Here is a 23,484-nt window from a genome sequence, read left to right as displayed (position 1 = left end):
GGGTTTATAAATGCAATGGGCGGATTCCATGGCAGAATCTGTGGAAACGGGTGAAAAAAAAACCGCTTTTTTTCGCGGGCATTTTAGCTTCCCGGTGACGTCACGCAAGACCCACCCCTTCCTTGAAGCCCGCCCCCCTTCTGTGGATGTGTGCAGTGTGAGGTGGGGACGGGTCGTGCGGGGAGATGGGCGGGAGGGCTTGCGACTGAGGAGAGCGAAGGGCTCCCTCACGCTCCTCTATCCTGTCGCTCCCGGCGGAGCTTGAGCCGACGCTCGCCCCATAGGTGTTTATTGGTCGCAGAAGTAGGGAACCGCGCTGAGATGCGGGGGTGGTCCCGGGGGTGCGGACGGGATGCCCTAGGCTAGGGTCTTGGTGCGCTGCATGCTGCATGGGTGGGTGAGGGTGCTCTCCTGGTGCTGGGGGGTGTAGTGATAGTGCTGCAACCTGGTGGTGGCGGCGTTGCACTATGGTACATGGGGTGAGGTGGTGGGGCACGGTGATGGCCTTTTGCTATGGCACATGGGGGAATGCACCGTCATGGTGCCCTGGCACCAGGGTAGTTCGGAGTGGAATGCTGCAATGGCATCACACCCTGTTATGTGAGCATGGTATTGTGCATTGTGGCATCTTGGCAGTGGTACGCTTGGAATGGGGGATGGCATGCTGTGGTGGGTTTGGAGTGGAGGGGCATGGCCATGATTACACATGGTGATAGTCATAGCCCAGGGCATGTGCTGTGATAGAACAATGTTGTGGCATAGTGGTAGCAGGGGTGGGTGGGGTGCATTGTGGCTCAAACTCCCAACATTTTCTAACTTCAACAAGTCCTTGTTCAAAGAGTATTAACTCTGTAAAACTGAAATCTTTACAGGACTGAAGAAATGATGGAAGGAAATAGTAGTCTCTGTGTCCCTGAAGAAGAAAATACAGCCCCTTCTGTAGAAGTAGAAAGTATGACTGAGGTGGAAATTAAGCAAGACAAAGGAGATAGTAGCCATGCAGAGAATACAGTCAATTGCCCTGATATGTACAGATATATCAAAGGAGATTTGTTTACATCAGAGATTTATAAAGTAGAAATTCAGAACCTTCCAAAATATATTGGCTTTAATGATGTAAAGAAATTTCTTGCCAAATATGGACTTAACCCTCATAAGATAAAACTTTTTGGGAAACAAACTTTTGCATTTGTGACATTTAAAAGTGAGGAGGAAAGGGACAAAGCTATGAAAGTCCTTCATGGAGTCATGTGGAAGAGCCGATATTTGAGTGTTAGGCTCGCAAAGCCTAAAGCTGATCCCATTGTAAAAAAGAGGAAGAAAGAAGTGGAGGACACTGAACAGAGAGAGGCAAAGCGTCCAGCTTTTGCAAAAGACAGTGAAGAGGAGTCTCTCAGTAAACAGATAGCAGATGTAGTGACCCCTTTGTGGAATATACCATATGAAGAACAGCTGACAAAGAAGAAGCAAGAGTGTGAACAAGTGCTGCAGAAACTGACAAAGTAATTTTTTTGTAATGGTACTTTACTAATGTTTGAGCTTTAATATAAATTTATATTAATATAGCTAAAATCCAGTAAAACTTTTCTCTATTCCCTACACAAATATAACAGTATAAGTAAGTCTCTTTTAATATGTAAGAATGCTTTTCCTTAAATTACCACCTCAACCCCAGATCTTGAAAATTACATTGTTCTAATGTATAGGATTTGATATTTTTAGTACTTAATCTGTTTGAAAAGACCCTGATAAATTAAGGGATGTGGTTTTAAGGAAAATTATTCCATAAGCCACCAAGGTTAAAAATTAAGATTTTATACCACTGAAAAGCTAGAATTGGCAAGTTCTCAGTGATATAAGGGATGAACTCTGTTAGGTGGTGAGATGTAAGGTTTCAGTCACATCATTCTGATGGTCTTCTATCAACCCCTCTATTCTAATTCTCCCATTTTATTTAGTCTTTAAAGAATTACTCCTAAGAAAATATTTTAAATATAAAATTACAGTTTTATCTATGCCTCATTCACTTATATAACTATCCATATAAAGAAAATATTTAAACTTGATAGTCATTAGACACTTAAAAAAATAAAAGCAGACAAGGTTATTTTTCCCCACTTCCATGCTTAAATACCATCCAGGTCCTGTAATCTTAAGATTCTACTTTGCAGCAGCCATTATTTCACTTAAGCAGGACTGGATGAGACTCCCTTTACCTGTCAACATTATTCTTTAATCAGTCACGAGAGTCCTGCATTTTTCTGTTTCCCTTTTTACAGTGATTCCAGCCAAGGGGTGACAGATCAACAGCTGCTTTATCCTAGAACTCTGTAGCTATTTTATGTATTTATATAGATTTAAAAATCTGCATTTAGTAGCAGTAAGATGTAAATACAGTTTAGATTTTCCATTGACAAGACTCTTGTGGGAGAATATCCTTCAGGTTTTAAATAACTTGATTTTCAGACAAGAAAAATAAAATTGGATGCAGGGCTTTGGAGCTGTGCTCCGGCTCCGCTCCAGTTCCAGGCAAAAACCTGCAGCTCCGCGCTCTGCTCCAAAGCCCTGAATGTCTGTAAATGGTCATGTATTGTTTTGTATAACAGCCTGATTCAGCTGTTTCAAATACATATATTTACTGAAAGGCTTGTCTTCTGTAAATCTGTTAAACTTTTGCAGGGAAATAGGAAACAACAACAAAGCCCTGTTACCTTGGTTATTTGTACAGAAGCAGAAGTATAATAAAATCTGTTGCCCAGTAGAGGGAGTGAAAGCATCACCTTTACAGGTACCTCAAAATCTAACTTGTGGGGATGGAGTAATAATGTGTAATACACTCTGAAAGTAAACAAACTCTGTTGGTCTGAGGGATGGGGGACTATCTGTTGGGTAATACTGTGGTAGCAAAAAAATCTGTAGGTTGGTACGTGTGTAGAAGCTTGTGCTTTACTACTTTTTGCATAAATATCATAATGGAACTACTAATCTAGGAGTTTAAAAAAAAAAAAGCTATAAACGAATTGAAACCTTACAAAAATTAAAAATATTGGATTGTGCTTTTTCTCCATAGGCTTGCTTACTAGTCTGTTACACAAATTCAGATTTTTTCAAAGGAATTTTCCATTTATTACCCAGATATAGCAAAACCTCCTAACTATAACTCAAGTTCTTTCAGCAATATCATTACTAGACCCTTCTTCAGAAATTAAAATTTCCATATGGGCTGAAATTTAATATTCTGGGTCTCAGGCCATCGATAAAGAAATAAATTCACTAACTAAACTTTAGTATTACAAAATTAAAATGTAAGACTAGTGCTACAACAGATGTTTCAGGACAGACGGTTGGTATGCAAGGTTCTATGTATATAGCTTAGGTAATTTTATTTCTTATTTTAAAATTTTAGACTGAATACCGCAACAAATGTGAATTTTTGATTGGAATGAGTTTAAATCAAGAAGACAAAACTGTGGGTTGTCGCCTTGGCAAATACAAGGGTGGAAGCTGTGCTGTAGTGGAACCATTTGAGACTATTCACATTCCTGCTATTGCCAAAAAGGTAGTGAAGGCTTTTCAAGACTACATAAGGTGAGAACTAAATTAGGCTGAATGTCTTACCCTGAAAGGTTTTTGCTGTCTTAAATAGTTTGAAACATGTACAAAATGAAACATTTTGAAGAGCTGGATGGTTATTTTGAACTGAAACTTAAGTAAATTGGTTCCATTTTGTAGCAACTCCTTTATACTTTGTTTTTACACATAGCTCATCATATGTTATTTGTTTTATTTTATTTACCTTTATTGAGCTTTTTCAGTGTGTTCAGCAATACGTAGGGGAAGACAGTTACTGCCTTAAGGTATTTAGATCTAAGAGTATCTTAGGCAGTATTAAATCAAAATATTAAATGGCCCAATCTCAAAATAGGGTAAATATTTTCTTTTAAAGTTTTCTCATGTTCTCATTGTACTTGGTTGATTAATGTTGAAAGGATTTACAGAGAAAAGAGTTTTAAAGAGGAATTTGAATGACCGAGGGCGATAGTTTGGTATACTAGAAAATGGGGGACTTTTCCACATGCTGAAGGAAAGCACAAAGATGAAAATATGAGACTCCTGAGTAAGGAACAGTTAGGAAAAGGGCAAAAAAAGATTTTGAAGAAATGAGAATAGAGATGTGGGCAGAACCCTGAAAGTAAAAATGAGATGTTTTAAAGGGCAATGACGTGATCTGAACGTTGAGAAAGGAAGATACTCTTATCTGTATTTTTGATTAAGTGAAGGGTGACAGGTGAGAATCATGCAAACCAGAGAGGAGGAAGAGTTTGAATTCATTAGGGGAGAGATGATCAAGGCTTGGATCTGAGTTTTAGCCATAGGGTATTGCGATTGGGTGTATAGATGCTTCAAGGGACCTCCCTTGCAGTCTATGGGCAGGCTAACAACAACAGAGATAAAAGGCTGCAGCCCTGCCAGAACAGACAGAGCCACAGTGAAGGGGCTCCACAGGGTGAGACCTGAAGAAGTCATCCAGAGGAACCCAGTTCTTCCAGAAGGGATCAGAGAAGATTACCAGGCAGGAGGTACCTGCAAGGCCCTGAGTTAGGAAGCAGCAAGAGATTTAAACGAACAAGCCACTGATCGTACCACCCAGGTTATGATACAGAGGAGAGAGCGGGCCCGGGTCCCCTACTACCTTCATACAGATGGGTGTAGGACTGCTGAGAACCCTGACCTGAGTGGTAACAATAACAGAAATATTGGACTTTGGCTTTGTGTTCCTGTTTTAACTTACTTTATTTCTGTCCTGTTGAAGAAAGAAGGGAAGAAACCCATAAAGGGGATAGCACTGGAAAAGGGATTAGGAGAGGCCCTGAGACAAAGGGCCAAATCTAGGAATATCAAGCAATGGTCTGCTAAAGGGGTTGGAAGAACTTTGGGCAGAGTCAGACTCCTTTCGGTCCCAAAAGGGGAGAGACACAAGTAACCCAACTGGAGGACGGAGTTACAGATGAAGATTGATAGATATAGGTTCTGTCCCTGAACAAACTAAGTGAAACTGAGGCAGGGATAACCACCATTCTGTGGCAGACCACCATAGTGTACTACAGGCCAGAGCTCCCTCAGTTACAAGTATATTTTGCAGATGTCAACAACGGTCAAATTCAAAAGATTAGTTTTAATAACAGCTTATTTTCTTCTACATTATTGTATGGTGGAGTTGTTTTACTTATCTGAATTATTAAACATTATGCAGAAGTTGCTCTTCTATTCAGTAACTGAACTTTTGAAAATTGCAGGACAACCCCTTACTCGGTGTACAGCCTAGAAACCTATGAAGGTCACTGGAAACAGCTCACAGTCCGCACGAGCAAAAATGGTCATATCATGGCAATTGTTTATTTTAATCCTCAGGTACTGAAGCTTTATATAATATAAGAAAAAACCCTGAATGCAATGGACACTATAGATTTTTTTAAAAGAAAGTTCAGTCAGTTTGTCTGAAAACTATAAATTATCTGAAGACTTTCTTCTTCGTCATGTCTCTGGGAAATGTTATTTTGTGTATGTAATCCCTGTGTGGGGCAGGGCTCTAAGATTTGACATATAAAAATTAGGCAAAGCACGACCATGTATTATGTATAAGAGTGTTACAGGTAGCAACATCTACAATTAAGGTTGCGCAGTGCTACTCATTAAAAGCCCCCCCCCCCCTTTTTTTTTTTTTTTTTTTTTTTAGTTGCTTATAACTTTACCATGCTTAAATGTTTTGGGCTGAAATTTTCTATGCCATGTGTCTGCCTCACACTAATTTTTTTTTTTTTTTAAGTTTCAACTAAAATGGTTCAGCTACTCCCAAGAACTAGGCTAGGGAAAATAAGTTTTGCCCATGTTTTAAAAAAAAAAAAAAATCTTAAAACCATTTAATTGAGATGCCCTAGAGTTGACGTGCTTTGGAGCAAAGGTTTGAAATTTGGCAGGAGGTTCACTCTGGTTTCAGGAATGTGCCTTTCGTCATCTATGATAATTTGCTCAAATTTGTCCAGTTTGCTAGCTTCTGAAAAATCTCAGTTCACATATGCTCACACAGCTCCTACATGTCACCTGGACTTAACATGTGCATCCCCACAGAGCTATAGAGCATTCTCTATCTTGGGCCAAGCAGGATTTCTGTAATTGCTCTTCTTGGCTGCCTGGAGGCCACTGTGGAAAGGGCATGAAATGAGCAATACTCATTGCCCCATGCCACTGGTGCCCTGGCAGCATGGAGGAGGAGAAGCCTGTCTCAAATACACAGGGGTGAGGAAAAAGTGGACCAAGGAAAGGAGTTAAGAGCAGGAGGCATGAGGGTGGGGGGAATGGTCAAGAGTAGATGGAGGCAGAAGACTGGAGGGGCTGATGGACAGGAGCTGACAGCAGGAGCAGGCATAGGAGGGGTAGCAGAAGGAGATGAGGCAGAAGAGTCTAATAACTAGAGTTCACTCCCCTACAGAATCTGGGAGAATGTATAGCGGAAGGTCTTGGGCCTTTTACATAGGCCAGGCTAGAATAAGGATGTCCCACTAGTTAACGCCATTTGTAGCCACATGACTCTTATAAAACCCAAGCTATGTCTGTTTAATGTCCCATACAAAATAGTAAAGTAATTAGAATCATTGTTTGATATTTTTTGTTCCTAGACAACACTTCCCTATATAAATATTTGCCTCTCAATACATAAGCAAATGAGTAAGACCGAACAGAACAAATACTAAATTAAAGTGTTGGAAAATAACCAAACACATAATAATCACATCTTCCTTTCAATTGGAACTTCTAGAAATTAAGTAAGGAAGAGCTTGTTGACTTGAGAACCTCACTGGCAAAGTACTTTACAGAAGGAACTGGAAAGGACAGTGGGGTAACCTCTCTTTACTTTGTAGAGGAAGGGCAGAGGTAAGTTTTGTACCTGTAAAGGAAAGCTTAAGTGGCATTTCTCCTGTAACTACCACCCTGCATAGCAATGAATATAGAAAGAGTAGCAGTGTAATTATTATTTTATTGCTAAAATTATTTACATTGTCCATGCAAAAGACTCCTAATATTTTATGGTCTTCTGCATCATAACTATTGTTTCTCTACTTGTGGATTGGGTGCCCTTTTTTTTATTGGATAAAGGCAATTAGAGCTTGGTATGTGGATAAACCTGGCTAGATAGGGGCTGTAGCAGGAGGAGGAGACCTTTTTTTGTTTTGTTGTGGAGAACCCAGGAAGAAATTTTCTGAGACACTTCTCCTGCTCTCCCCACCTCTTTCCTTTCTTGCCAGTTTCTGTCTGGTTTTGCTCTCTTCACTTCTGTCCTTCACGGAGCAATCTCTTTTCTTTTGCCTCAGGACCCCATTTTATTTTTCCAGAAACACTAAATGCCTCCTCTTTCTGCCTCTGTACAATGGCAGATGTACCCTCTGAGAACAGAAATTGGATAGTAAAACAAAACTTTTGGTTTTAAGATACTTTACAACTTTCCTTAACAACAGCCTTTGAATTGTTTTCATTTACAGTATTGCAGTTTAAGGCTAAAAAGTAACTTTCTGAAGACTCTGAATTAAATGCAATTATAATTTAATCGTTGCATTGATAGGCCTCATCCTGTACAGTGAAGCACAGTAATTGTATAATATTGTAAAATCCGCTGTGTGTCCAACTAAATTATTCTTCAGTAACTTTGCTAGGCTTCCTATGTGTGCTAATAGTAATGCCCAAATCTCACTAGTAAAAGTAGAAAATCAGCATATGTAAGGTCAGAAACCAACATACTTTTGTTTTTAAAACTGTTGTGGGTGTCTGTGTGGATTGGGTTTTTATTTTTTTTAAGGTCCCCTTTAACATGCTTGTAGTGTCCCTCTTCCTTTTCCCACCCTTGAATGTGTCTGTACTACAAGTGGCCATGGCTAAAACCTGCTGTAATGTGTTTGGTGGCTTTTTTCTTTCAGAAAATCACCCAATCGTGAAGACTTGCCCTTACAACATTTGGCTGGTGATAAGTACATATATGAAGAGCTTCTTGGTCTAAAGTTTAGAATTTCCCCCCATGCATTTTTCCAAGTAATGTTGGTATTGAGTTCTGCTAAATTAAATTGTATTAGAGCTGAAGTAATAAGATGGACTGCTTAAATTACTGTATTAAGAAACATTTTTAACAAAATATTTCGCTAAGAACATAAATCTGATGTAACTGAAAATAATTTTTAGTGGATGAATACCAGTTGTTTCTATATTAAATATTTAGTTTCAGCATTTTAGCTGAAGTGAATGTTTAATGGGATTTTTTTGTACTACTTTGGTATCTGGCACATTCTGTGTTAGCAAGCAGTCTGTGAATAGAACAGAAGAGAAGGCTGGTTACTCTCCATGTGCAATAACTGAAGTTCTTCAAGATGGTTGTCCCTGGGGTGCTCCACTTTAGATGAATCTGTATCCTGCACCTGTGATTGGAGAATTTGAGTAGCAGTGCCCATTTGGGACACACATGCGCTGTCCTTGTCTTGCGCCATCTCTGGTGTTTACCTAGCGCTGTGCGACCAAACCCTTCTCAGTTTCTTTTCTACTGCCCTTGGCTGGAGATGGAGCGATTGGCAGTGCTTCCAAGCTTGCCTTTATCTTAAAAATTAGATTTAGCCTTAGTAGTTATAGAGCTCAGTTAGTCAGTTTAGCTACCGTTCTCTTCCCCGTTTATTTTTCTTTATTTAAAAAAAATTTTTTTTAGTAGATTAGGTATTTTCTTTATTATTCTCAGTTACCCCTTAGTATAGTATACATATCCTCCCTCACATGTTCCACAAAAGTGTTCCATTGCCATAATCTTAATACTCTGCACCAGAAAAGCAAGGAACCTTAAGCTAAAACTTCTTTTGATGGAGAAGTCTCTGCACCTGGCTTCCAATCTAGGATTATGGACTCCTCCTGGACATCGCTCTCCAGTGACAGCATCTGACAGACATTCCTTATCACCCTCAGAAAGGAAAGAACACCCTTCTAAAAAGGTAACAAAAAACCTGGTACTGTGACAGCCAAAGACCCTAAGTGGGCAGGTTTGGAGAGGAGCAGCAGAGGGAAACTTACCCTCCCTTTCACGGTAGTGCAGGGCCACTCAAACATGCATCACCAAGCAGCTCAGAAGCACTTCTGTCTATGGCGCCACCTTCTGCCTCTATAACGCATAGCATGCAATCATCAGTACCAACAATGGCTGCAGTCTCATTGGTCACGCCAACAACGTCCTAGGGACTGCGACAGTTTCTCTTGCACAAAGACCTGCTAGTCTCTTCAGCATTGGAATCTCCCCAACTCGTAGTGATGTTCCTCCAGCATCATCGGTACCATGCCAAGTTACACCCCCATCCAGATCAGCTCCTCCCTTCTCCAGCGGTGAGGAGGAAGGGGAGATCTACTCATCACACCACTTCTTACCCAGGCAGACAGCCACCAGATTGGGTCCACCAGAACATCTGGAATACCACCCCATGACCGAAACCCATGGGTGGTGTATACATCCAAGGATATCCCCACCAATGCCATTCCTGCCACAGTGATCCAATTGGGATCCATGGGCGGCATACTGACAATGTTACTTTAAGCCAGTGATTCTCAAACTTTTTTACTGGGGACCCCTTTCACATAGCAAGCCTCTGATGGTTTTCAGATCCCACACCAAACTCTCTGGTGGTAGAGGGCGTGAATGAACGGGGCAGACAACATCAATCTGGATGCACCCCGTATCATAGGAACTGAAAGTGGTTAGACCTCTTTGGGCCTAAGACCTTCTCAGCAGCAATCCTACAATTCAGGATTGCCAGTTATGAGGCCCTCATAGCCAAATGTGTAACCACTCAAATTTGGACATTTTTTAATATCTCCCTTAGGACAAAAAAGAGCAATTTAAAGCGGTCATCTTGGAGGGCCACATTCTTGCTCAAACAGCCTTACAAGCTTCACTGGATTCAGCAGACCCAGCGGTACAATCCATTGCTACATCCATAGTCATGCGCCAGGCTTCCTGGCTCCACCTTTCTGGGTTCCCCAAGAGATACAGTCCACTGTGGAGGATCTCCCATTCGAGGGACTGAAGCTGTTCTCAGCTGAGACCAAGTTGCTTCATACCCTAAAAGATTCAAGGGTGACTCTTTGGTCTTTAGGCATTTATACACCTACGCAGAGAAAGAAGCAAGGGAAATATTACTCACGGCAACCAACAAGATCTGTGCCATATGTACAACCACTGAGGCAATATGACCCACAGAAATGTAGACAGAGGGCTACAAGATATAGACCACTCCCATCTCAGCCATCCCAGCAACCCCGCTCGAATCAGCAATTTTGAGGGTTTGGTTGAGGAACCGAGATGCTTCCCCCATTTTCAAGTGCTGGAACCATCTACCACCATCCATCCATTTGGAGACAGTCCGACCTCATTCCACCCAGCATGGCAGAGCATCATGTCAGACAAATGGATATTAGAAATCATCGAGACTAGCTATTCAATCCAATTAATCTCCATCCCACCATGCAGATTTATTGATCTAGTCAATCTGATCACTACAACACAAACCAGCCCGTAGACATCGGCCAGGACCTGCCTCCAACTATTAGGCATCAGCCCACATGTTCACAGAGCACTATGCAATAGAGCAGAACTTGACATCAGATGCTCTGCTGAGACTTACTGTTTTATCATCCTTCACAAATTCAACTCCGAAGCTCCTTCCTTCCAATGAGGGGCACTGCTCTACAGTCACCTAAAGTGGAGCATCCACAAAGACACTCGAAGAAGAAGGGACTGTTATTCAGCGAGTGCAATAACTGAGGTTTTTCGAGATCATTGTCCCTGTGGGTGCTCCACTGGCCACCCTTCTTCCCTCTTCTTCGGAATTTCCTGCTAAGGACTCTGTGGTAGAGAAGGAACTGCGGTGAGGGGGATTGGTCACAAAGCACTATGTAAACATCAGAGATGACGTGAGACAGGGACAGCCCATGTGCGACCTAAACGGGCACTGCTACTGAAATTATCCAATCGCAGGTGCAGGGATGCAGATTCACCTACAGTGGAGCACCCACAGGGACACTTCTTGAAGTAGTAGTACAGTTGCCCATTGGGAAATAAACTACAAATGTTGTATTTCAAATAATTTTCTTCCAGCAAACACTTAAGCCTCAACAAATAAATTGCTTGTCTGAAAACACAGAAGAGGTAATGTTAGTTTAACATAACATTTGGAGGAGAGGGGAAATAAAGTGAGTGCTAGCATTAGAGGAAGGAGAATATTCTTCTTCGAGTGCTTGCTCATATCCATTCCATTAGGTGTGTGCGCGCCGCGTGCACGATCGTCGGAAGATTTTCTACCCTAGCAACACCGGCGGGTCGGCTGTGGAGCCCCCTAGAGTGGCGCCTTCATGGCGCTGAATATATACCCCAGCCGACCCGGCGCCCCCTCAGTTCCTTCTTACCGCCCCTGACGGTCGTTGGAACTGTGGAGCGCTGCTTAGCTGTTCTCCACTCTCCCTAGCTTAGTTTGTTGTATCACAGTGATAGTTATAGTTATAGTTCTAGTGTTTATAGTTAAATAGTTAAATAGTTTAAAAGTTGTTTTAGTTGTTCTAAGTAGTTCAGGGGATTAAGGGGGTCGTCTCCCCCTTTCTCCCCCGGCCGCGGGGCCGGGCTCATGCCCAATGCTCCCGGCTTCAAGCAGTGCGCCTCCTGCGCTAAGCCTATGCCCACGAGCGACCCGCACGACTCCTGTCTGAAGTGCCTGGGAGAGTCCCATCAAACAGATAAGTGCAAGATCTGTAAGGCCTTCAGACCAAGGACCAAGAAGGAGCGGGACTTTCGGCTCGGGCAACTCCTGATGGAGGCGGCACTTAGTCCGGACGCTCCATCTACAAGTCAGGCCCCGGCACCTAGCACCTCGGTGCGCAGTGCCCCGGCGGCACCGGCTATGACGACCACGCGAGTGGCGTCAGACAAGCCTCCCCGGCACCGGACCTCGTCGGCACCGCAAGCAGTGCCTCGGCGCCGGTCATTATCCCCGGGGCATAAAAAAGCCCATAAGACGGGGACATCCGTGCCGAAGACGCCGGCTCCCCCAGTGCCGGGGGTAGAGCCGCGTCCGCCGGTGGAGCACCGGAAACAGGTGCCTCCAGCACCGTCGACTCCGGCGCCGAGGCCGTTGAGTCCGGTGCAGATAGCGTCTCCACCGAGACCGGCGGTGATACAGTGCCTCCCGTTGACTCCAGAGACCTTCGCGGCGGCGAGAGACTTAATAGCTCTCACGGAGCCGGCACCGCCTCAACCACCGGCACCGACTGCACCGTTGACTCGCCCGGTCCAGTCGAGGGGGAAACCTGCCTTGATGCACCCTCCATCGCAAGGGCTGGAACCTCGGCACCGATCCAGGTCCCGAAGCAGGTCCCCACGCCGCTCGCAGTCCCGGCACCGAATATCGCCTCAGCACCGGTCGTACTCGCGGCCAAGATCTTCTTCGCGGCACCGCTCTACGTCTCGGCACCGATATGATCGTTGGCACCGATCAACGTCGAGACGTAGTTCTCGGCACCGCTACGGTCGACGCTCGACGTCGAGAGGCCGCTCCCGGCACCGGGCATACTCCAGGTCCTCGTCGAGGTCCAGATCCGGCTCCCGGCACCGACGAGGTCATCGGCACCGATCGCGGTCCCGGCACCGTTCGCCGGCACCGCGCAGAGATAGATCATCTCCGGACCGGTACCATGCGGCACCACAGCACACGGGGATCGTTTCATCTCTCTCGGCACCGCCATGGCCGTCAAGATCGGTGTCTCGCTCCTCGGAGGACCTGTCGAGATCGGCATACCCCCCTCAAGGGCAAGCCGAGGAACGGAACTTGGGCCATTGGCAGGAGTTGGCAGAGGACCACTCCCATGGACCATCTCACTGGTCATTTTGGACCCCGTGGGCGTACCACCAGGAGCAAGGGGCTCCAATACCATCGACCTCTCGCTCGGGTCACTCGGTTAGAAGGGCCCCAGAATCCACCATCTCTCGACCTCCGCCAGGGGGCATGGAGGCTTCCGTGTCCACGCCACCTGACACCATAGACCCGAGTACAGGTGATACTCCGGCCCAAGAGCAGGGGGATCAGGACCCCCCCTTGGATCCAGTACCACCGGAGGCGTCTTCCTCCTCCTCTCCGGATGAGGCAGTGGCGGGCACTTCATGTACGGGTCCCCCTCCGATAGATCTTCGGGCTCACCAGGATCTCCTGCGTAGGATGGCCCGTAATATGGACCTGCAGGCGGAGGAGATAGTGGAAGTACAGGACCCTATCGTGAACATCCTAGGAGCGGATGCCCCATCGAGGGTGGCGCTACCCCTGATCCGCACGATACAAACCAATGCGGATACGATATGGCAAACTCCTGCCTCTATCCCACCCACAGCGAGAGGGGTGGAAAGGAAGTACTTTGTCCCGTCTAAGGACTACGGGTACTTGTATACCCACCCCCAACCGTGTTCACTGGTGGTGGCATCAGTGAACGCACGAGAGCGCCACGGCCAGCAGGCTGCAGCGCCTAAATCAAGAGGCTAAGCGGCTCGATTTGTTTGGCCGTAAGGTTTACTCAGCCGGAGGGCTGCAACTTAGAGCGGCGAACCAACAGGCGCTATTGAGCCGTTACAATTTTAACTCCTGGAACTCTATGGGGAAGTTTAAGGAGTTGATTCCCCAAGAGTCCAGGGAAGAGTTTGGAGCCATGGTAGAGGAGGGTAAGAAGGTGGCTCGGACCTCCTTGCAGGCCTCCTTGGACATAGCAGACTCAGCTGCGAGGACCCTGGCTTCGGGTATCGCTATGCGGAGGATCTCCTGGCTTCAGGTTTCGGGTTTGCCTCCGGAGCTGCAGCAAACCCTACAGGATCTGCCCTTTGAGGGACATGGATTGTTCTCGGACAAGACGGACTCTCGTCTGCAGAGCCTCAAGGACTCGAGAACAATCATGCGCTCCCTGGGGATGCATGTTGTGGGCCCTCAGCGCAGACCATTTAGGCCGCAGCCTCAGCGCTTCTACCCCCCCCCCGCCTCGTCAGAGACAGGACTCGACCCGGAGGCGAGGGCGAGGTGGTAGAAGAAGGTGGGCCGGCCCTCAACCCGGCCAGAACCAGGGGCCACCTAGACCACCTTCAGGCCCCAGGCAGAACTTTTGAAGGTGCGGTCGAGGACGGCGCCCCAGTCATCCTCCAGGATCCAGCCCCCTCCTTTCGGGATCGTCTCTCCCACTTCCACCGTGCTTGGTCCATTATAACTTCGGACCGTTGGGTCCTCCGCACAGTGGAGAGGGGATACACTATCCAGTTTTCTTCTATTCCCCCCTCCCACCCCCCTTCCCCGTCCCTCTTCAGGGACCCTTCTCACGAGCAACTTCTTATACAGGAGGTTTCCACGCTCCTTGCTATGGGGGCCATAGAGGAGGTTCCAGTAGAGTTAAGGGGCAGGGGATTTTATTCCCGTTACTTCCTGATCCCCAAGTCCAAAGGAGGCCTGCGGCCCATCTTGGACTTGCGCGGACTCAACAAATTCGTAGTAAAGTTGAAGTTCCGCATGGTCTCTTTGGGGGCCATTATCCCCTCCCTCGATCCTGGAGACTGGTTCGCCGCCCTCGACATGAAAGACGCATACTTTCACATCTCAATTTACCCACCTCACAGACGCTTCCTGCGATTCGTGGTAAACATGGTGCACTACCAATTTGCAGTCCTTCCCTTCGGCCTATCCTCGGCCCCAAGAGTGTTCACGAAATGTATGGCTGTCGTGGCAGCGTACCTTCGTCGGCAAGGGATACAGGTGTTCCCGTACCTAGACGACTGGCTGGTACGCGGTCGCACCAAAGAGCAAGTTCAAGCTCACGTCCACAGAATAGTGCACACATTCAACGAGTTGGGCATCCTACTCAACAAGGACAAATCCACTCTAGAACCTACCCAGAGAATAAATTTCATCGGCGCAGTTCTAGACTCCAGACGTGCACAAGCCATCCTGCCAGACAACCGCTTTGGCACCATCACGAGCCTCATTCAAGGGCTCCAGGCCTTCCCAACTACCACGGTGAGGTCGTGCCTTACCCTGCTGGGTCACATGGCTTCCTGCACGTACGTAACCAGGCATGCCAGACTTCGGCTTCGCCCACTCCAGACCTGGGTGTCATCAATATACCGTCCACATCGGGACAGCCTGAACATGGTGGTCACGGTCCCGAACTCGGTCCTGACCTCCCTCACCTGGTGGCTAGATCACAATGTGGTCTGCGAGGGGATGCCTTTTCACACCCCACAACCCTCTCTGCACCTGGTCACAGACGCTTCATCTCTGGGTTGGGGCGCCCATCTCAACGGACACCATACCCAGGGCCTGTGGACTGCACCCCAGTTAGCCCTGCACATCAATGTTCGGGAGCTGATGGCGGTGCGCCTGGCGTGCCAGGCATTTCTCAATCAACTACGTGGCCGTTGTGTGTTAGTTCTCATCGACAACACCACGGCCATGTTTTACATCAACAAGCAAGGAGGAGCACGTTCGTCAGTTCTATGCCAAGAGGCCATTCGCCTGTGGGACTTCTGCATCGCCCACTCAATCCATCTCACGGCATCGTTCCTCCCTGGAGTCCAGAACACTCTAGCGGACCGACTCAGCAGGTCCTTCCAGACACACGAGTGGTCTATCCGTCCGGACATCATACATTCCATCTTCCGGAGGTGGGGGTTTCCCCAGATAGACCTGTTTGCATCCCGAGACAACAGGAAGTGCCACGTGTTCTGCTCCCTACAAGGTCGAGCTCCGGGCTCCCTCTCGGATGCGTTTCTCCTTCCCTGGAAAGACCACCTGTTTTATGCCTTCCCTCCGTTTCCTCTGGTCCACAAGGTACTGCTCAAATTGCGCAGAGACCAGGCACAGGTAATTCTGATCGGTCCAGCGTGGCCGAGACAACATTGGTACACCACACTGTTGGAACTCTCGGTTCAGACTCCGATCCCGCTTCCGTTATGTCCGGATCTCATCTCTCAGGACCACGGCCGGTTGCGTCACCCCGACCTGCAATCACTCCACCTCACGGCGTGGCTGCTCCATGGTTCACCCAGGCAGAGCAGCAATGCTCGCTCTCTGTCCAACAGATTCTGCTGAGCAGTAGGAAGCCCTCAACACGCACCACGTACCTGGCCAAGTGGAAGCGGTTCTCCTGTTGGTGCGAACAACGAGCCACGTCCCCGTTGCAGGCACCCATTCCCCTCATTTTGGAATATCTCCTCTCCCTAAAACAGCAGGGGTTGGCGATATCTTCAATTAGAGTTCACCTGGCCGCTATATCGGCCTTTCACCCAGGGGAACTCGCGTCCTCGGTATTCTCTAACCCGATGGTCGTTAGATTCCTCAAGGGCTTAGACCGGATGTACCCACAACAACGTCAGCCCGTCCCGACGTGGGACCTCAACCTGGTTCTCTCCAAGCTCACAGGTCCTCCATTCGAGCCACTGGCCACCTGTTCACTTCTGTACCTATCCTGGAAGACAGCCTTCCTCGTAGCCATCACCTCAGCAAGGCGTGTTCCTGAACTCAGGGCGCTTACATCTGAGCCCCCTTACACAGTTTTTCACAAGGATAAAGTGCAGCTTCGTCCACATCCTGCCTTTCTCCCTAAGGTGGTTTCTCCTTTTCATATCAACCAGGATATATTTCTCCCGGTCTTTCATCCTAAACCACATGCCACTCGCCAGGATCAACGTTTGCATTCCCTGGACGTACGTAGGGCCCTGGCCTTCTATATTGACCGCACAAAGCACTTTAGAAAGACGACGCAACTCTTCGTTGCAGTGGCCGACCGAATGAAAGGCTCACCGGTCTCCTCACAACGCCTATCCTCCTGGATTACGTCTTGCATCCGGACTTGCTATGACCTGGCAGGTGTCTCAGCACCGCACCTCACCGCTCACTCCACGAGGGCCCAAGCTTCCTCGACTGCTTTCCTGGCACATGTTCCGATCCAGGACATTTGTAGAGCGGCGGTTTGGTCATCAGTCCACACATTTGCAGCTCACTATGCACTAGTGCAGCAGTCCAGAGACGATGCTGCTTTCGGATCAGCGGTTTTGCACACAGCAATGTCTCACTCCGACCCCACCACCTAAGTTGGGCTTGGGAGTCACCTAATGGAATGGATATGAGCAAGCACTCGAAGAAGAAAAGACGGTTACTCACCGTTGTAACTGTTGTTCTTCGAGATGTGTTGCTCATATCCATTCCAAACCCGCCCCCCGTCCCCACTGTCGGAGTAGCCGGCAAGAAGGAACTGAGGGGGCGCCGGGTCGGCTGGGGTATATATTCAGCGCCATGAAGGCGCCACTCTAGGGGGCTCCACAGCCGACCCGCCGGTGTTGCTAGGGTAGAAAATCTTCCGACGATCGTGCACGCGGCGCGCACACACCTAATGGAATGGATATGAGCAACACATCTCGAAGAACAACAGTTACAACGGTGAGTAACCGTCTTTTCTTCACCTTAGATTGCATGTAACTAACTTCCTTTAGAAATTGGGAATAACATATGTGCTTTAAGGAGATCTTATAATTGCATTTTTATTCCTCACTTGAGATCTTAAGCTATTAAGTTCTTACCTTCTTCTTAATGTAGACCATTTTCTAGGTTAAAGGTACTGACCTGGACAACTTTTTTTCCTGACCCTCCAGTCCTGATTCCATACCTTTCCATAACTACACTTGGTTACAGGAAAAGTAATATTAAGGCAGGCAGCATTAATGAGACAAGGTGAAAATAAATTCACTTTGTGATGGATGTAGTTGCATGGGTATGTCCTCCTATTTCTGTATGTGGAGTATTTTTTTGTTTTGTTTCCTCTCCCTTGGTAGGAATTGACCTTTAACATATATTTGTCCCTTCATTGCCTGCAGTTTGGCCCTGTTCTCCTGTGTTTGTTGTCCCCTCTAATTTTGCTGTCCAACAAATATGACTTACTTATTTAATGCCATAAGTGTATTGTGATAGACCCAGACCAGTGGGGTACAGGAGTCTGGTAGAGGGCAAATATACTGGTCACTGGATGAGTAGTTTTCTGTTCCCTGAGTGACCAGAGCAGGGGCTGCACTAGAGTAATCAGGAACCTGCTAGAACCAGTTAAGGCAGGCAGGCTAATTAGGACACCTGGAGCCAATTAAGAAGCTGCTAGAATCAATTAAGGAAGGCTAATCAGGGCACCTGGGTTTTAAAAGGCGCTCACTTCAGTTTGTGGTGGGAGTGTGAGGAGCTGGGAGAAAGAGGCGCAAGGAGCTGAGAGAGAGGATGTGCTGCTGGAGGACTGAGGAGCACAAGCGTTATCAGACACCAGGAGGAAGGTCCTGTGGTGATAATAAGGAAGGTGTTTGGAGGAGGCCATGGGGAAGTAGTCCAGGGAGTTGTAGCTGTCGTGGAGCTGTTACAGGAGGCACTATAGACAGCTGCAGTCCACAGGGCCCTGGGCTGGAACCCATAGTAGAGGGCTGGCCTGGGTTCCCCCCAAATCTCCCAGTTGACCTGGACTGTGGGTTCTTCCAGAGGGGAAGGTCTCTGGGCTGTTCGCCCAACCCACATGGTGAATCTCTGAGGCAAGAAAATCTGCCAATAAGCGCAGAACCCACCAAGATAGAGGAGGAACTTTCACACAGTATGCTGTATTACATGTTTGAATTTATACTAAAGCAACATCCAAATATGTGAAGGAGTTATATAGGGTTTTTTTTTTTTTTTTTTTTAAACTTTGGTCAAGTTCGGTAACTTTGGTCGAAGCCTTGAGTAAGTCCTGGTCTGTTGGGCCAATTGTATATCTTGCTGTTGCTAGAGATAAACTTTGATTTGCTATCTCATGCTGTCAGTATAATTCTGCTTTGAACTTTACATGAAAAGTTGGCTTATTTTAATAAGTGTGTTAGAGATGAGGAAGGGGGAAGCACGTTTTCATAAAAGGGATTTAATATTAAGTACAGTATTGGTTTTACTACCTTTGCTGTTGTAACAAAGGGGAACATTTGTGTTGGAATTCCATAGGTAAATACACAGGCTGCAGAGGTTCTATATAAAGCCATTAGAGACTGGGCCCAGCTGAACCAAGATAGCACTGTACTTGATATTTGCTGCGGAACAGGAACAATTGGAATTTCACTGGCAAAGGTGAGCCATTTGCCTTAAATGTATTATTCAGCAAATCATATTAAATTAATACATTGAGTCATAAAATGAACTTGAAAGTTAAGTTTCAGATCTCTCATTGCATTTAACTGAGAAAAATGCTTAAATCAAGTTATTGCACTTGGCTATTGCCAGTGCTTTAGGAAGTTTGACTTAATTCTGGACATAAATAAATGTTTCCCTGCTAGATATTCTGGCTACATTTCCTTTATTAGATTTGAAAAGTCCCACCTAACTTAATTTCAATTAACTTCATAGCAACTGACACAACTTTCATTGTCAAAAGTACATGAAGGTGTAGTTCATATTTTGAAAAGTGACTGTAAAAATGGTGCTTTATTCATGAATTTTCCCGGTCTCTGCATATATTCAAAGACAGATCTACTTCAGTGACAGTTTTTTAAATATCTCTAGAAACAGTACAGCTAAAACTGACTGAGCTGGACCCTTTTCCATTTTGTGCAACAACATAATTATTTACTAAGTCCTAATCAGTTACATCCATGGAAAACCACTGACAGCTATAAAGTTGTGCACACATAATTGAGAGCCTAATTTAGTCATAATTTCTTATTACTGGTAATTATGCACATAGTGGAAAGAATTCAGTTTCACTCTAAGGCAGAGTTTGCAGGGCTGGCAGTGAGGGAGATATCAATTTAAGAATAAATTGAGCATGACTAAAATGTCTGCCTATATGTGGAGGTGGGGAAGTCAAAGGAAGTCTTTCCACCTATCCTCATCTATTGAACAGTCTGAGGGCTTGTCTAGAGGAACAATTAGTGCACAGCAAGTTAGTGTAAATCTACACTGCACTAGCATGCTGGGCCCTGTTTGTGTAGACCCTGTTACAGCAGGCCCCTAGTTCGCCTTGATCTATTCTGCTTTGAAATGAGTTGATTATTGAAATTTTAGTTCACAGGAGCAGTGTCCACAGACAGCGCACTAACATGTCGTGTCCTGTAGATTAGACTCCAGCTTGCTGTGCACTGTCTGGTCATCAAGACAAGCTCTGAAGATACTCTACTAGTTTACTCACCACTTGCTTTTTTATTTTTATTTTTTTTTAACTGCTGTAAAGGTAGTGCTTCTTTCTTCCTCAGGTAAACTGAGGAAATAAACGTCTAAAGCCTGTGCTGTGGCAGGAATTACTGCTGTATGACAATCACTCTGTTTTCCTCCAGTCTGGTACTTGTTATGTCATCAAGCATGTGTCACACCCTGTTGGACCCATTGATCTTTTTTCTTTGATTCCACAGAAAGTGAAGAAAGTTATTGGAATCGAACTCTGTCAAGAAGCTGTGGAGGACGCCAAAGTGAATGCTCAAATTAATGGTTGGTAAAGTTGTGTGTGTAACTGCTAGATTCTTTGTTTATAAGGAATATAAGAGTTAAATACCTGATTTCCATTGAATTTGCCTAACTTCCTTATTTTCATCTGAAAATTCCAGCCTGAATTAATTACTTGAAAGCTGTAATTATTTCAATCAGATATTCCCATTGATAAAAATCCACTGTAGTTAGTAGTCTTTTTGAATACAAATGTAGTATCTCTTTAAATCAAGGAAACTTACCTAGTTTAATTTTAAAAATCTGACCTCAGAGATTCCCAGGAGGTGCCAGGTGTATTGTTGTTCTGTATGTACACGAGACATGGACCCTTACGGCAGAACTTGAACGGAAAATACAGATAGTGGAGATGATACTTTTGTAAAATTCTGGGCATCTACTACTTGGATCACGTTACTAATGAAGAGGTCCGCAACATCATCACCCAACACGCTGGGTCAAATGAAGACCTCCTGATGACCATGAAGAAGTGCAAGCTGAAGTGATACAGCCATGTAACAAGATCATCTGGCCTATCCAAGATTATCCTCCAAGGGACAGTACGGGGGAAGAGAAGAAGAGGTAGACAGAAGAAGAGATGGATTGACAACATAAAAGAGTGGACAGGAATGGACTTTGTGGCGACTCAAGCACTGACACACAATCGTCAAGGGTGGAGATAATTGGTTGATTGCTCATCAATGATGGTGCCCCAACGACCAGTGCGGTTATGGGAGTGGCGATGATGATGATGAATTTTAAAAATAACTTAAGCAATATAAATTTCCCGTTACACTTGATCAGCAAATTGCTCATTTGACAACATTGCTTAACACTATGTACCATAACGTTTAATGATGGCACATTAAAGAGGGAGAACTTCCTTGACAAATAATTTTAATGCATGATTACAATAGTCATTCATATTTACGGTGATTTTCAAGTTGTATATTAGCTCTCAGGCACAATAATAGGTTATTTAAACACAATAGCTTTAGTATGTCTGCTTGAATATTATACCGATGGCAATGCCTGCAAAAGTCAATCCATAGTTTGTCCCAAGGCATCAAATAGTGGCATTTCTATATGCAAAACACTATAAGTACAATTTACCTAGTAACTCTACCTCCTTATGTGTGCACACTAATTTAAAAGATGTTTTGATTATACTGAAACTTCACATCAGTTCTTTATTTTTATATCTACATTTTTCAGATCTGAATAACATTGAATTTCACTGTGGAAAGGCTGAAGACATTGTTCCTTCTTTAATTAACTTATTAGCGTCACACAACCTGATTACAATTGTAGATCCACCTCGGGCAGGACTACGTAAGTTTATTTATTTAGGTCTTATTTAACTGATACTTAGTGGAATGGTTTTAACAGAATGAAATCAGTTAGCTGATTGTTGGGAGAAAACTTGAAACAGGCTTGTACTATAATAGGACAATCTTTATGCTCAAATTTAAAATTTGTTTTTCTGCAAATATAGTAACATACACTATTGGCAAACAACTTTCTTAATTTGTCACCTAGATTCTAAAGTCATTCTTGCAATCCGAAGAGCTGAACACTTGAAGAAGCTCATCTATGTATCCTGCAATCCCAGAGCTGCCATGAACAACTTTGTGGAGTAAGTTTTTGAATTGGCCAGGTAAAGCCAGCAGGCAAAATACACTTCCTGAAAAAAGTGAGGCTGAATTCCCTTTTTGCATACAAATAGATTAATCATATTAGCTATAGGATTGTATAGCAGTACTTGACCTTGCCTTGGAAGACCCACTTTTGATTGTGTGGTGGCAGACTCTCCCAGCAGGAAGGAGGAAGACTTACCCTCCAGTAGCTGGTTAAGTAGTAGAGCTTGAAATGTATGATCATCCTATGAGGCAGGGGGAGCGAACAACGATGCAAGGGCTTTTCCTAGAAAATGTAGACTGGTGTTCATAGTCCAGGAAAGTTAATACTATACTTTGTTTTTCTCTTAAGTCTTTGTCGGGCCCCCTCCAATCGTGTCAAAGGAACCCCTTTCCGTCCAGTTAAAGCAATGGCAGTGGATCTGTTCCCTCAGACTATGCACTGTGAGCTGCTGATATTCTTTGAAAGGGTAGAACATTCAAATGGAAACTCTACTGAAGCAAGCCCTGACACAGCTCAGGTCATGAATACAAATGCAGCAGATTCTACCCAGGATGGCAGTATTGACCCACCTGAAGAGAAAGTAGGAACTCTGTGTTCCACCTAATGTTGTGGTAGGCTGGGCAGTTTGTGCGCATGCACGCATGCATATATATTCTATATACTCAGGCAACCATCTTAAACTATTGATTTCCTTCTAAGAGGCAGAAGTTACTTTTGCTAGTTAAAGAATGTTGCAGTTTGAGGAATCAGCAGAAACACCATACAAGTTAACCTCTGTACAACATAGTAATTACCTGACTTCCACCTGATGAAGGCTTTCAGTTAAGTATAGTGACAGCAGCATTTTTCAACTCAGTGAACAAAGATTAGTTTAACTTTTAAGATGCTTAAAACAATCCAGTTCCTACAAGGAAAATAACCTTATTACAGACAAGTTGGATCAAAACCTGCTATTTTCACTCGTGCACCCTTACTCCTGAAAGATGTCCCGATGCCTTCAATGTAAGGCCAGCATGATGAACTAAATATTTCGCATGTTCTTCATAAAATACTGTCCAGGTATATTACTAGGATTCAGACATATGGATTCCCTCCACAAGTTGAGTGATTGTAGGGGTTTTTTTATGCCCAAGAAAATTTTGTTTGAAAATAGTATGGAAGATGAGTGATAAATAGCTGATAGCGAACATCACTTAATGCCCATCTGGCATATGGGCAGTTCTGTTGAACAGGAGACTTTTGCCTTGCAGACCAGTTTAAATAAATTTGATTTTTAAAACTG

The 23,484-nt window shown here is 45.1% G+C and overlaps 1 protein-coding gene across 2 annotated transcripts; it reads left to right on the top strand.

Annotated features, from left to right (window-relative positions):
• Window positions 1-10: 10 nt before the first annotated feature.
• TRMT2A (tRNA methyltransferase 2 homolog A) lies at window positions 11-23,484 on the top strand. Of its 2 annotated transcripts, none has more exons than XM_054006814.1 (12): window positions 11-162; window positions 873-1,502; window positions 2,680-2,788; window positions 3,407-3,588; window positions 5,298-5,412; window positions 6,818-6,933; window positions 7,971-8,082; window positions 19,092-19,214; window positions 20,492-20,567; window positions 21,777-21,893; window positions 22,101-22,197; window positions 22,551-23,484. In XM_054006814.1, the coding sequence occupies exons 1-12, from the start codon at window positions 11-13 to the stop codon at window positions 22,804-22,806; spliced, it is 2,085 nt and encodes a 694-aa protein (XP_053862789.1). In that variant the 3' UTR covers window positions 22,807-23,484. The 2 variants fall into 2 exon arrangements, with proteins under 2 accessions (XP_053862789.1, XP_053862790.1); XM_054006815.1 differs by lacking the exon at window positions 11-162 and adding an exon at window positions 177-284.

Source organism: Malaclemys terrapin, chromosome 16 (assembly GCF_027887155.1).
Source record: "Malaclemys terrapin pileata isolate rMalTer1 chromosome 16, rMalTer1.hap1, whole genome shotgun sequence".
Lineage (NCBI taxonomy): Eukaryota > Metazoa > Chordata > Testudines > Emydidae > Malaclemys > Malaclemys terrapin.
Note: the sequence above shows the minus strand (reverse complement) of the source record. Positions and strands in the feature narration are given on the sequence as shown.

Bases quoted from the DNA above. Each gene is read 5' to 3' on its own strand.
- TRMT2A (XM_054006814.1), top strand. From the start codon at position 11: ATGCAATGGGCGGATTCCATGGCAGAATCTGTGGAAACGGGTGAAAAA. The intron at 1,503-2,679 runs GTAATTTTTTTG...AAACTTTTGCAG, and splicing joins GTGCTGCAGAAACTGACAAA to GGAAATAGGAAACAACAACA. The intron at 22,198-22,550 runs GTAAGTTTTTGA...TTTTCTCTTAAG, and splicing joins GCCATGAACAACTTTGTGGA to TCTTTGTCGGGCCCCCTCCA.